The sequence below is a fragment of the Octopus bimaculoides genome, chromosome 19 (genome assembly GCF_001194135.2).
Source record: "Octopus bimaculoides isolate UCB-OBI-ISO-001 chromosome 19, ASM119413v2, whole genome shotgun sequence".
Classification (NCBI taxonomy): domain Eukaryota; kingdom Metazoa; phylum Mollusca; class Cephalopoda; order Octopoda; family Octopodidae; genus Octopus; species Octopus bimaculoides.
The window spans coordinates 54,911,863-54,923,710 of record NC_068999.1 but is presented as its reverse complement, the minus strand read 5'-3'; the positions used below and the strand labels follow the sequence as shown (position 1 = coordinate 54,923,710).

At 36.3% G+C, this 11,848-nt stretch overlaps 1 protein-coding gene across 1 annotated transcript in view; it reads right to left on the bottom strand.

Annotated features, from left to right (window-relative positions):
- The window catches only part of LOC106875425 (gamma-tubulin complex component 3 homolog), a 57,446-nt gene that overhangs the window by 42,889 nt on the left and 2,709 nt on the right, over nucleotides 1-11,848 (bottom strand). Inside the window, exons 2-3 of the mRNA XM_014923569.2 lie at nucleotides 8,846-8,891; nucleotides 306-367 (exon numbers count right to left, since the gene is read on the bottom strand). Of these exons, the coding sequence (XP_014779055.1) occupies nucleotides 306-367; nucleotides 8,846-8,891 (108 nt within the window). The remainder of the gene's footprint in view (nucleotides 1-305; nucleotides 368-8,845; nucleotides 8,892-11,848) is intronic.

Genomic DNA, 11,848 nt, shown 5'->3' with positions numbered 1-11,848 from the left:
TGGCCGTTTTCGTGCGGGTGACACGTAAAAGCACCCACTACACTCTCTGAGTGGTTGGCGTTAGGAAGGGCATCCAGCTGTAGAAACTCTGCCAAATCAGACTGGAGCCTGGTGTTGCCATCCGGTTTCACCAGTCCTCAGTCAAATCGTCCAACCCATGCTAGCATGGAAAGCGGACGTTAAACGATGATGATGATGATGATGATAGATAGATAGATAGATAGATAGATAGATACATACACACACACACATAGACACACTATATCTAAACCACTTAAAGCAAAGTTTTAATAATTAATACTTACAGTGTCTTTTAATTTTCTCCACAATGTCAAATTCATTACAGTTAGTTGGAGTATCAAAATGCCTGAAAGATACAGAAAAAAATTATCAACATCAACACTTGTTATAAGAGTGAACAAAGTTAACAGCCACACTGACATTAACGATACCCTAGATGAATAGTGGTAACTAATTCTTGATCACAAATTGCCCAGAAGACAATAGTCGACTGTAGAATTTCTCAAAATAGCTTCCAAAGAATTCTAAGGTCCTGTGAAAAAAATTCCAGGTTTCTGCAAGAAGAGGTACTTTGATAAAGTTTAAGAAAATTTAATTTAAAAAGGAAATGCCACTGATTTCAGGCTCAGCCACCTTGGTCAAATGTCTTCTAATATAACATCAGATTGACCAATGACTTGCAAGTGAATTTTGTAGACAAAAACTGTGAAGAAGCCCATTGTGTATGTATGTATAGACATGTGCAAAAAGTACCCATGCCGGCACCATATACAAAGTACCTGTACCAGTGCCACATAGTAAAATAACCTGTACCAGCACCATGTGACAAGCACCAGGTAAAAAGTGTTCAGTACAAACTGTAAATTGATTGATGTTACGGAAGGGCATCCAGCCATATAAATCAAGCCAAAAAGAGATGATTGGAGACAGGTGCAGTCCTTCAGCTTGCCAGTTCTTGTCAAACTGTCCAACCCATGCTGGCATGGAACACAGACATTAAATAATGATGATGATGGCACGTCTGTGTGTTTGCATTTGTCCTACTGCTTGATAAGAGGTGTTAGGGTTTTACATCCCCGTAACTTGGCAGCTCAGCAAAAGAGACCAATAAAATAAGTACCAGACTTGAAAACAAAAAAGTACTGTGGTCAATTTGTTCAACTAAACTCTTTGAGGCAGTGCCCCAGCATGGCCGCAGTCTAATGAATGAAAAAGATAAAAGACAACAGAATGTGAACACAATGTAAAGAGGCTTAAACTAAATGTCACAATTCATTTAATCTGTTGCTCTACCAATTGTGCTATGATTAATAATTTGAAATATATCTTATGATATGTTTAAGTCCTAGCAACCATTACTGTGGTTTTATATATTAAAAATAATGACCATACTAAGACACAAAAGTCTGATTAATCTTTCTGTGAACAAAAACAAAATGGACTTACTTGACCTGGTTTCTGCCCTGGTTGGGACTGCCCTCATAAACTAAGTATTCCAGTTTCTCTGTTTACAGATATATAGCTAATATTTATAGGCCACTTAATCAGATGACTACACCAAACTGGTATGGCCAGTTTGCAGAAATAATGCTATGCTAACCTAATCTGTTGTTTAATACATTAATAATTAAATATTAATGTACTAAACAGTAGATTTAAGTAACATGAAATATATTACAAGACATAACATTTGTTTTAGCCTGTGCTTCTTTCCCTTTTAACACACATGTAATTTGTATGCAATGATAATAATAAATGAGACTGAATTAGTATAATAGTTTCCCCAAATACACACACACACACAGGTGAGCACGTAAGTACAAAACAAGTTGGAAAAATAGTACTCGAATACCAAAAGTAGAGTAATATGCAAAATTAGGGATTTAGGGATTCACACAGACAGATAGACAAACACACATTCTCAATTTTATGTGTGTGTGTGTGTGTGTGTGTGTGTGTGTGTTTGTGTTTGTGTGTGTGTGTGTTCTTTTATTAAAGCTGCAAAATTATCACAAAAACTATTATTCTGAGTTTCGCGTTCCCTTTTGTCAGACAGCTGTGAAGAAAACACAACTGTCTGACAAACGGGTATGTGAAACTCCGAGTAGCAGTTTTTCTGATAATTTTGCAGCTTTATTAAAAGAGTACCCAGCTGGTTTCATTCAAATTTTACACATGCTTTACTTAGGGTCAATGGAGTGTCATGGGCCAGAAATATTTTCAACTTCTTGCCTAATACAGGCCCAGGGGCAGATAAAACACATTTTATAAGTATTTTGGCAGCGTTAAGGTCTGTAACTTGAAGAGTATCCAGCCGCTTTCCTCCAAATTAATCAGGCTTCTTGAATTGTTGTTGGCTAAAATAAATTTCTGACGCCAACTATGGACCCACCCAAAAATGCAGATTAATCAGATTTGAGTATATTGCTCAGGGTTTTATCCTTGTTTTAGTCCTGCAATTAGTCCCCACCTGTATTCCCTCCCCCATTTAGTCAGACGAGTAAATACAAAGTGTCCCAGAATTAATTTCAATTTGAGTGAAATCAGATGCATTTTTTTAAAACTCACATTTATTTATGTTTATCGTGTTTAGTGTTAAAAGTGTATAAATTTCGAATTTTGTTTATAATTTTTTTATAATTTTATTTTCATTCCTGATCAATCCCTCTTATTTGTCCAGGACAGCTTTTTTTCAAGTTGGCAGCAATCATTTTCTTTGCCTCTATCCACAAAATGGCACAATCATTTAGATGAGCTTAAAGAGCACATTCAGTTAGCAGTGCAGGAGTTAACTCCTGAAATGCTTCAAAATGTGTTTCACAATGCTAAGGAGAGATTTGAAGTATGCAGGGATACAGACATGTTGAAAATTTTTCAATGAAAATTTGGCATAAGATTTATAAATCTATTTCTTTTGGTATCATAATTAAGTATTAAACATAAAATTCTGTCAGTTTCTTTTTAAAATTTACTCAATTTCATTGAAACAGAAATTCTGGAACACCCTGTATGGTGTAGCGTTGTTAGTTGTTGCATTGGTTGAGTAAATACTAAAATCAAAGGTGTTCTTGCCATAAACATCCCATCTTTTTGTTAAGCATATTGTATCAAGGAGTATATCCAAAATGTTTCTTTCCTTTATAGGCATGGGTGTATGGTTGAGAAACTTGCTTTCCAGCCATGTCACTTTGGGTTCCGTTCCACTGTGCAGCATGTTGGGCAAATCTCTTTCATTACAGCTCCATGCCAACCAAAGCTTTGCGTGTTATATAATTGCCATTACTGTATTGATATTTAAAATAACACATACAACTCACTTATTATTGTTGTATAATAAACAAACAGAAGTTTGTGTATGAAATTGATCTTTTTTCTATATAAAATGCATACATACAGGAGGAGTAAATCTATATGTGTGTGTGTGTGTGTGTGTGGCCTGTACCTTGTTTATCATTTTGTCCATGTTATTTTGCAACGTCATGTACCCAGAAATGCATCTATATATATATATATATATATATATATAAAAGCACCCACTACACTCTCTGAGTGGTTGGCGTTAGGAAGGGCATCCAGCTGTAGAAACTCTGCCAAATCAGACTGGAGCCTGGTGTTGCCATCCGGTTTCACCAGTCCTCAGTCAAATCGTCCAACCCATGCTAGCATGGAAAGCGGACGTTAAACGATGATGATGATGATGAACGATGATGATATATGTAGATGAAGGTATGTACATACATGTTCATATATATGCATATACTCATATGTTATTTATATATATATATATAACACTTTGAATGTGGCTCCTGAGAAAAAGTAAAAGTAATTACCTAATCAACAACAGGTATTACTGCTAGTATATATATAAAGCTGAGAAATGTTTGAAAAGGTCAGATTTCTCCCAAGAGTGGTGGAATGGCACAGATGGTTCAACAATAAACTAAATACTGATGGGTTTTTTTCACCTTAATGATGCCCCTGTTGACCACGCTTCCACACATGTATGAACAGGTCTGGACAATATCTTCTGAGAAAGACTAGCAACTAGCAGTTGCCTATGTAAACAAGTCTCCCCTTTCTTTAACCACTAATGTTTATCCAAGGGAAAGGCCATTTGGCACCATTATTATTACATGCATTGCCATGTGAAACAAAGAGCCATAAAGACACTTTATGGCAGGGGTCTTCAACAACCAAGCTGTAGATTATTCAGTACTGGGCTGTGCAAGAAGAATAAATTTTAATATTTTAAAAACTTGGAGTTTTATTATGGCAACTGAATAATTGTCACATATATTACAGATAAATTCCTCTATTTACATAATATCGAGGTCTCTTTCATTCTTTTGTTGTTTTACCATTACTATTAATATTATATATATATATATATATATATATATATATATATATATCCCTCAACTTCTGGAGCGTCATTAGTGAAATGTGTGGTCGAGCATTATCATGAAGAATGATTGACTCTTCTGTTGACCAGTCTGGGTTGGAAGAGTAGCAGTTTTCCATTCATTTTGGCAATTTCATGGCAATATGTTTCTGCAGTAATGATTTTTCCGGGCTTTAAGAAGTTACAGTGGATGAATGCAGCAGTACACCACCAAACAGTCACCATAACCTTGTTTTTGAAGAGCTCAGGTTTAAGGAAGGTTTTCAGTGCTTCAGTTTGGTCTAACCACTTCGAAGAATGTTTTTTATCATTGTACAGAACCCACTTTTCATTGCAAGTTACAATAGTCTGGTTATGGAGAAGAAGCAATGAGAAAAATTTTAACTCTTCACATTTTCTGATTTTCATTCAAATCATGTGATACCCATTTGTCAAGCTTTTTTGATTTTCTGATCACATGCAAATGGTTGCAAGCAGTTTTCTGGCTAACTTGAAGTTCTTTTGCCAGTTCTCGAGTGGTTTTACATGGATCTTTCTCAATGATGGTCCTCAATTGACTGTCATTGATGACAGATGGGTGGCCACTACGCTCACGATCTTCAAGGCTCAGGTCTCCACTCTGAAATCATTTAAACCATTTTCAAGCTGACCACCCACTGGTCATTTCCTCACCAAAGATTTCATTGACATTGTGAGCAGTTTCAGCTGCTTAATGCCCTTTTTTGAAGTTGAATAGCAAAATTGCTTGACTATCACACTTTGATTTCAGATGATTGTAACAACAAATTTTTTTTTTTTTATTGCCCACAGGGGGCTAAATATAAAGGGGGCAGTACATATACAAACATGACAGTACAATGAAAGAGGGGACACACACTCTACCCCATGTCCGGGTGCCTTCATTTAACCTTACAATTATACCTTTTTTCGAGGTTTTATAACTTCATGGCCAAACTCGACCTCTGGAAATGTTGAATTCAGTAGGGAAATACAGCCCCAGTTTTAGTTACTTGGATTCTGAGTTAAAGAAACAAATAATCACTCATCTAACTGACTTGAAAACAGAATTCATCAGATACTTCCCAGATATAGATGAAAAGTGTGAAGCTTGGAAATTCATCAGGAACCCATTTCAGTGTGAAGTGACTGATATATTGGATGAAGTGCAAAAGGGGTTTCTTGAGCTGAAGTTCAACTCCCCAGCTAAGGAAGACTTCAAGGAACTAGATCTTGAAATGTTCTGGATCAAGTACCTTCCTGTTCACTCTCTGATCTCACATCAGGCTCTTCAGCTTTTAGCTATGTTTGGATCTATGTATCTTTGTGAAGCTGATATTTTCCATGCTCATTGCTATCAAGACCAAGTACAGAAACAGGCTGAACGTTGAAAGAGACTTACATTGTGCACTCTCTGGCATTCAAGATCTTGTAGCTCAGAAGCAGTGTCAAGTATCTCACTTTTTGTATAATGTGATTATATATAAAAACATACATATTTTAGATTTTATTGGTCTCTACGGCTAGATGCCCTTCCTAATGCCAACCACTCCGAGAGGGTAATAGGTGCTTTTACATGCAACTGGCATTGGTGCCAGTTGCATGACACCAGTATTTGTCATGACCATGGTTTCATTTAGCTCCATGGGTCTTCTCAAGCACAGCATATTGCCAAAGGTCTTGGTCATTTGTCATTGCCCCCGTGAGGCCCAGCACTTGAAAGGTGCTTTTTACATGTCACTAGCACAGATGCTAATTACACGACACTGGCATAATTGCCTACATGAGGCCCAGCACATACACACACATACATGCATACACACATATATAATGGGCTTCCTGCAGTTCCATTTACAAAATTCACTCACAAGGCATAGGTCAGCTATAGTTGAAGACGTTTCCCCAAGATGCTGCACAACAGTATCAGACTCAAAGTTTTGTGGTAGCAAGGCCAACTTCTTAACCAGGCAACCATGCCTATTTAAAATCTAGTCTTACAGTGGGAAAAATAACTGTTTTAAACAAAACAGTACAGATGGTAGAAAGACCAGCTATACAAGTCATTAACCTTCACCAAATTCCACTTAATTATACTGTTCTAGTAAGATGCAACAACTTCCAGCTACACAGAGAATGGTGCTTAGCTAACAAGTATATTAATTTGCATATTGGTACAGCAACTTACACCCACATAGTGTATGGCATTTAGCTAACAAGTGGATTTCAGTAAATTTAAATATTAGTGATAGTTTAGCAAATGTTAAAAATTCTATTTATATCAAGCACGGCATGAAAACTATCAAAAAAAAAGTTGAGTGTAACAAAATATGTTTATACACATTTTAAACATACAAATATACTCTGCTATACTCAATTTTTATTTTTACAAATATCAATGTTATTATCAATTGAAATGTCAGAGAGAAAATGTGTAGTGTGTCCTGTGTTATTGCATGATGTTGATGACATTAAAGTACTTCTTATGTAACTAGTTTTAAAAGGAGATAATTTTATTAACATGACCAACAAGTGGAATATATATACATATATATATATATATATATATATATATATATATATATATATATATATACACATACATATATATATATATATATATGTATTGGTGAAGCAATAGAGTAATTAATATGACATTGCTATTGTTTTGCTCTAGGTCAGTCATGATCAGGTAGACCTATGATCAGAAGCATTCTATCCATGACCAACTTGTCTTTTTATTTTTAGATATTGCATACTTTAAACTACAATATCCAGTGTGTCCTTTCTTTAAGACAATAGGGTGTGATTTGAGAGAAATCTGGCTGCTATTTTTAGTGGGCCGAATGTCCATAAAGATGTTTCCTGTTTATATAGATTTACAAATTAAATTCAGTTCATAGCAAAACATCAGACAAAATATGTGGTATTTAATTACAAACCTTTACTATAATTAAATACCAAAATTTATCATTTTGAGTTCAAATTCAACCAAGGTCAACTTTGCCTTTCATCTTTCTAAGGGTCAATAAAATAAAGTACCAGTCAAGTAGTAGGCGCAATATAGAAGATAGATCCTTCTCTTCTAAAACTTTTGACTTTGTGGCCAATGCATGAAATTTTTGCAGGCTCATGAGTGCCAGTGCCATGTAAAAGGACCCATACTGGTGCCACATAAAAATTATCCATGCTGGTGCCATGTAAAAGTCACCAGTGCCAGTGCCACATAAAAATCACCCAATACATACACTGTAAAGTGGTTGGCACTAAGAAGGGTATGCAGTCATAGTCATCATGCCAAAACAGATAACTGGAACCATGGGCAGCTCTCCGGCTGGTCAACTCCTGTCAAACTGTCCAACCCGTGTTAGTATAGAAATCAGATAGATGATGATGATGACAACTAAAAATTTTCTCTTTTACAAGTCATGAAAGCAAGTAAAAATAGCTGAGAAAGAATGAAAGAAATAAACATTTTCACAATCACTTTTCCCCATTTGCTTGGATCAAGTAAATCTTTGTTAAGGCAGATCTTTCTACAGCTAGATATTTTCACTGTTGCCAACACTCACCTGTTTCCAAGTAAGGTAATATTTTCTACAGCCCTACAATGATTCTGGGTTCAGTGACACTGCACGGCACCTTGGGAAAGTGTCTTCTACTATAGCCTTGAGCCAACCAAAGTTTCCAAGTGGATTTGGTAGGCAGAAGCTGAAAGAAGCCTGTCATATGTGTATGTCCCACCACCACTTGATAACCAGTACTGGTTTGTTTACATCTCTGTAACTTAATGGTTCAGGAAAAGAAACTGATAGAATAAGTACCAAGCTTAGTCAAAAATGTACTGGGATTGATTCATTCAACTAAAAACTCTTCAAGGTAGTGCTCCAGCATGGCTGCAGTCTAATGACTCAAACAATGAACATCTCAAAAGCTGGATATGCTTTCATGGAGATTTGTAAACAAATGACACATTGTATGACGGTGACCATTGTTTACAATTAGTGCACCAAGGGTTCATAGAAACAATTGCACATACATCAATATACATCTATTTTTCCATGTTTGCATCAGTAAGACAGAATTTACTGAAACAGATTGGAAATGTGTGTGTGTGTTAGTGCCACCTTGCTTTGACATCGTGTGACAGTTGTAAACAGGAGTAACCATCATGCAAGCTGTGATCATTTTTAATTTTCCATGGAAACATGTCTGTTCATGGGGGAATAATACTTTATTTGCAAACAGGTGAAGGCTGGCAACAGGAAATTCCACTCAACTTATGCAAGCATGGAAAGAGGTACATTAACATAATGGTAACAATGATGTGTGTGTGTGTGTGTGTGTGTGTGTGTGTGTGTGTGTGTGTGTGTGTGTGTGTGTGTGTGTGTGTGTGTGTGTGTGGATATATATATATAGAATACATACATGCTAATGATCTTGATTGCATGTTGGTAATAAGGCAGGATTTCATCTGAAAAAGATCAACAAGACAAGAGTTAAGAAACCATGCTTAATGACACAAAATGCTCTCTCACACACACATTGGTTCTTCTCCATAGCTTGGTCATAAAAACAAGTTTAGATCTTTTACCTTTTACTAGTTTCAGTCATTAGACTGTGGCCATGCAGGAACACTGCCATGAAGAATTTTTAGTCAAATGAATCAACCCCAGTACTTAATTTTTTAAAGTCTGGTACTTATTCTATTGGCTTTTTTTTGCCAAACCACTATGTTACGGAGACACACCAACACCAATCGTCAAGTAGTGGTGGAAGACAAACACAGACAGAAAGATACACACACACACACACAGATACATACATACACACATATATATATATATATATATATATATATATATATATATTGGAAGGTTTGGAGGTGATGTACAGAAAATAATTTAAAGAAAAAAATTAAGGTACTCAGAAATCTGTAAATGTACAAACATCCAGATTTCTGAGTACCTTAATTTTTATATATATATATATATATATATTTATGCCAGCATTGAAGAATTCTGGAGAGCAAGAGGTGATGAAATCACAAAAGGCTGTTCTTGCATCTTCTTCAGATTTGAAGTTTTTTTCCTTGTAAAATATTGCCTAATGCCTGGAAAACGGTATCGTCAGTTGGTGCAAGGTCTAGCAAATATGATGGATGACAGTACTTCCAAGTTCTGTTCCTGTAACTTGAGTAGAGTTCTTTGTGCAACATGTGGTCAAGCATTGTCTCGCAAGAGAACTGACCTGTCTCTATTGACCAATCTCGGTATTTAATTGCAAGTTCACTCATCATTTCATCTAATTAGTTGATGTATACATCCACTGTAATTGACTTACCAGGTCTCACAAAGCTGTAGTGGATGACACCAGCACTGGACCACCAAACAGATACCATTAGCCTTTTTGGTGAATATTCTTTTTTGGCACTTCGTCTTTATCTGACCACCATGCAGAACACTTGCTATTGTTGGAAAGAATCCATTTTCCATCACACACAATACAACACAATGGTTCGCTTTTATGCCGTGACAACAAAGAACAGCAAGTTTCAAGACGACATGTCATTTGAAAAATCCGTGACAGGTCATTCGATGCTCTTTCAGTTCGTTCAGTTCACCCAATTGTCCAGCTTCTTTGCCAATTTGTTTCAGATGGTCCAATACAGTTGGAATCAAAACATCAAACCTTGCTACTAACTCACATGTAGTTTGAGATGTATCCGCTTCCACTACAATTTCCAGCTCATCCTTATCCACCTTGATCTCAGGTCTACCACGGGGCTGATTTTCAAGAGTAAAGTCACCAGACCGGAACTCCTCAAACTGTCAACATACAGTGCACTCATTTACCCCATCTTCATCAAACACCTCAATGATGTTTCAAACTATCTGGTATGCATTCGTTCCATGACAGAACTTATATTCATAAACAACACAAATTTTTTATCTATTCCTGGGTTCACAAAAATTGATTTACAAGAGAAAACTCACATAATCAGACACCATGAATTGCATTTCAAAATGTGATGATGTAACTCTTCAATGTTGTAAAACAAAGAATAGTCAGAATAAAACATTAGAGTTAACGACTGTCAAATTTGGTGCATATGAAAATCAGACATTTCATTTTTAATTTCCTGATATATATATATATACATACATACACACACACACACACACACAGTAATCCCTTGCCATATTGCAGTTCACCTATCAAGGATCTTTCTGGCTAATAGATGGAAATTTATACCAGGGGCCCCTCAGTATATCCTGGGTTTATGCAACCGATACGTATTCATATTTTCTTAGATTTTAATTATTTCTCTGATAAAATAAGTATTTTCATGCCTAAAAATTAATAAATAGAAATACAGTACAGTAGTGCACTGCACAATACATTAATTAATATATATTAAAAGACAATATGTAGTGTGCCGTAAATGAGTAAACAAAGAATCACATATGCTGTATGGAAGACGAAACTCAGGAGGCGAGTGTGTGGCATTATTTTGCATTTATAATAAAATAAATATATACAAATTATAAAAATGATAAATATATGTAGTACAGTACTGTATCTATTTCATGGATTTTCACCTTTTGCGGGAGGTTTTGGAACATAACACCCGTGATAGTTGAGGGATTACTGTATATATACAGGGTGTGGTGAATAAACTGTCATCTAAATTACCTGTAAATGAAAACACTGACATCTCATTTTAACAGATATATTTACCAAAATTACATAAAAATATTTTTAAATATTTAAGAGTAAATCTATTCAATAAAATCGCAACCGGCTTCGACCACGGCCTCCAGAAGACTTCAGAATCTCCTGCAACTCTTCTGGACAGTCTTTTTATTTAAGTTGGAGAATGCTGCCATAATCCTTGCCTTCAATTCATCTTTGGTGTTACAAAGAGTTTTGTTAGTCTCTTGTTCAACTGCACCCCACACATAATCAGGTGGGTTGCAGTGTGGGGAGTTAGGTGGCCAGATGTTAGGGGTGATGTGGTCACAGAAATTATCTCAGCCATGACTGGGTTCTCCTGCTTGTGTGGCATGGTGCAGAGTCCTGTTGCCAGATATAGGGTCTTCCAGCAGCCACCCTCTTGACCCAGGACGGCACTACCTCCTCCAGGCACTTGATGTAGGCCTCCATGTTGAGTCTGAGTCCGTGTGGGAAGACGGAGGCAAGACATTGCCACCACTGGTGATCACTCCAAAAACCCTGATGTTCACTGGATGTTTGATTTTTATCACTCTCAGTACATGTCCTCAGATTGACACCCAAACACTCTGAAATGTTCATATTGGAGTTTCCAGCACAAATGCCAAGCAGTACACATGTTGTTTCCAAATTTCTGGCAGAGTGAATTGCGTCATGGTGCTGTTTTTCTCACAGACAGTGCCCAACTGACTGTAC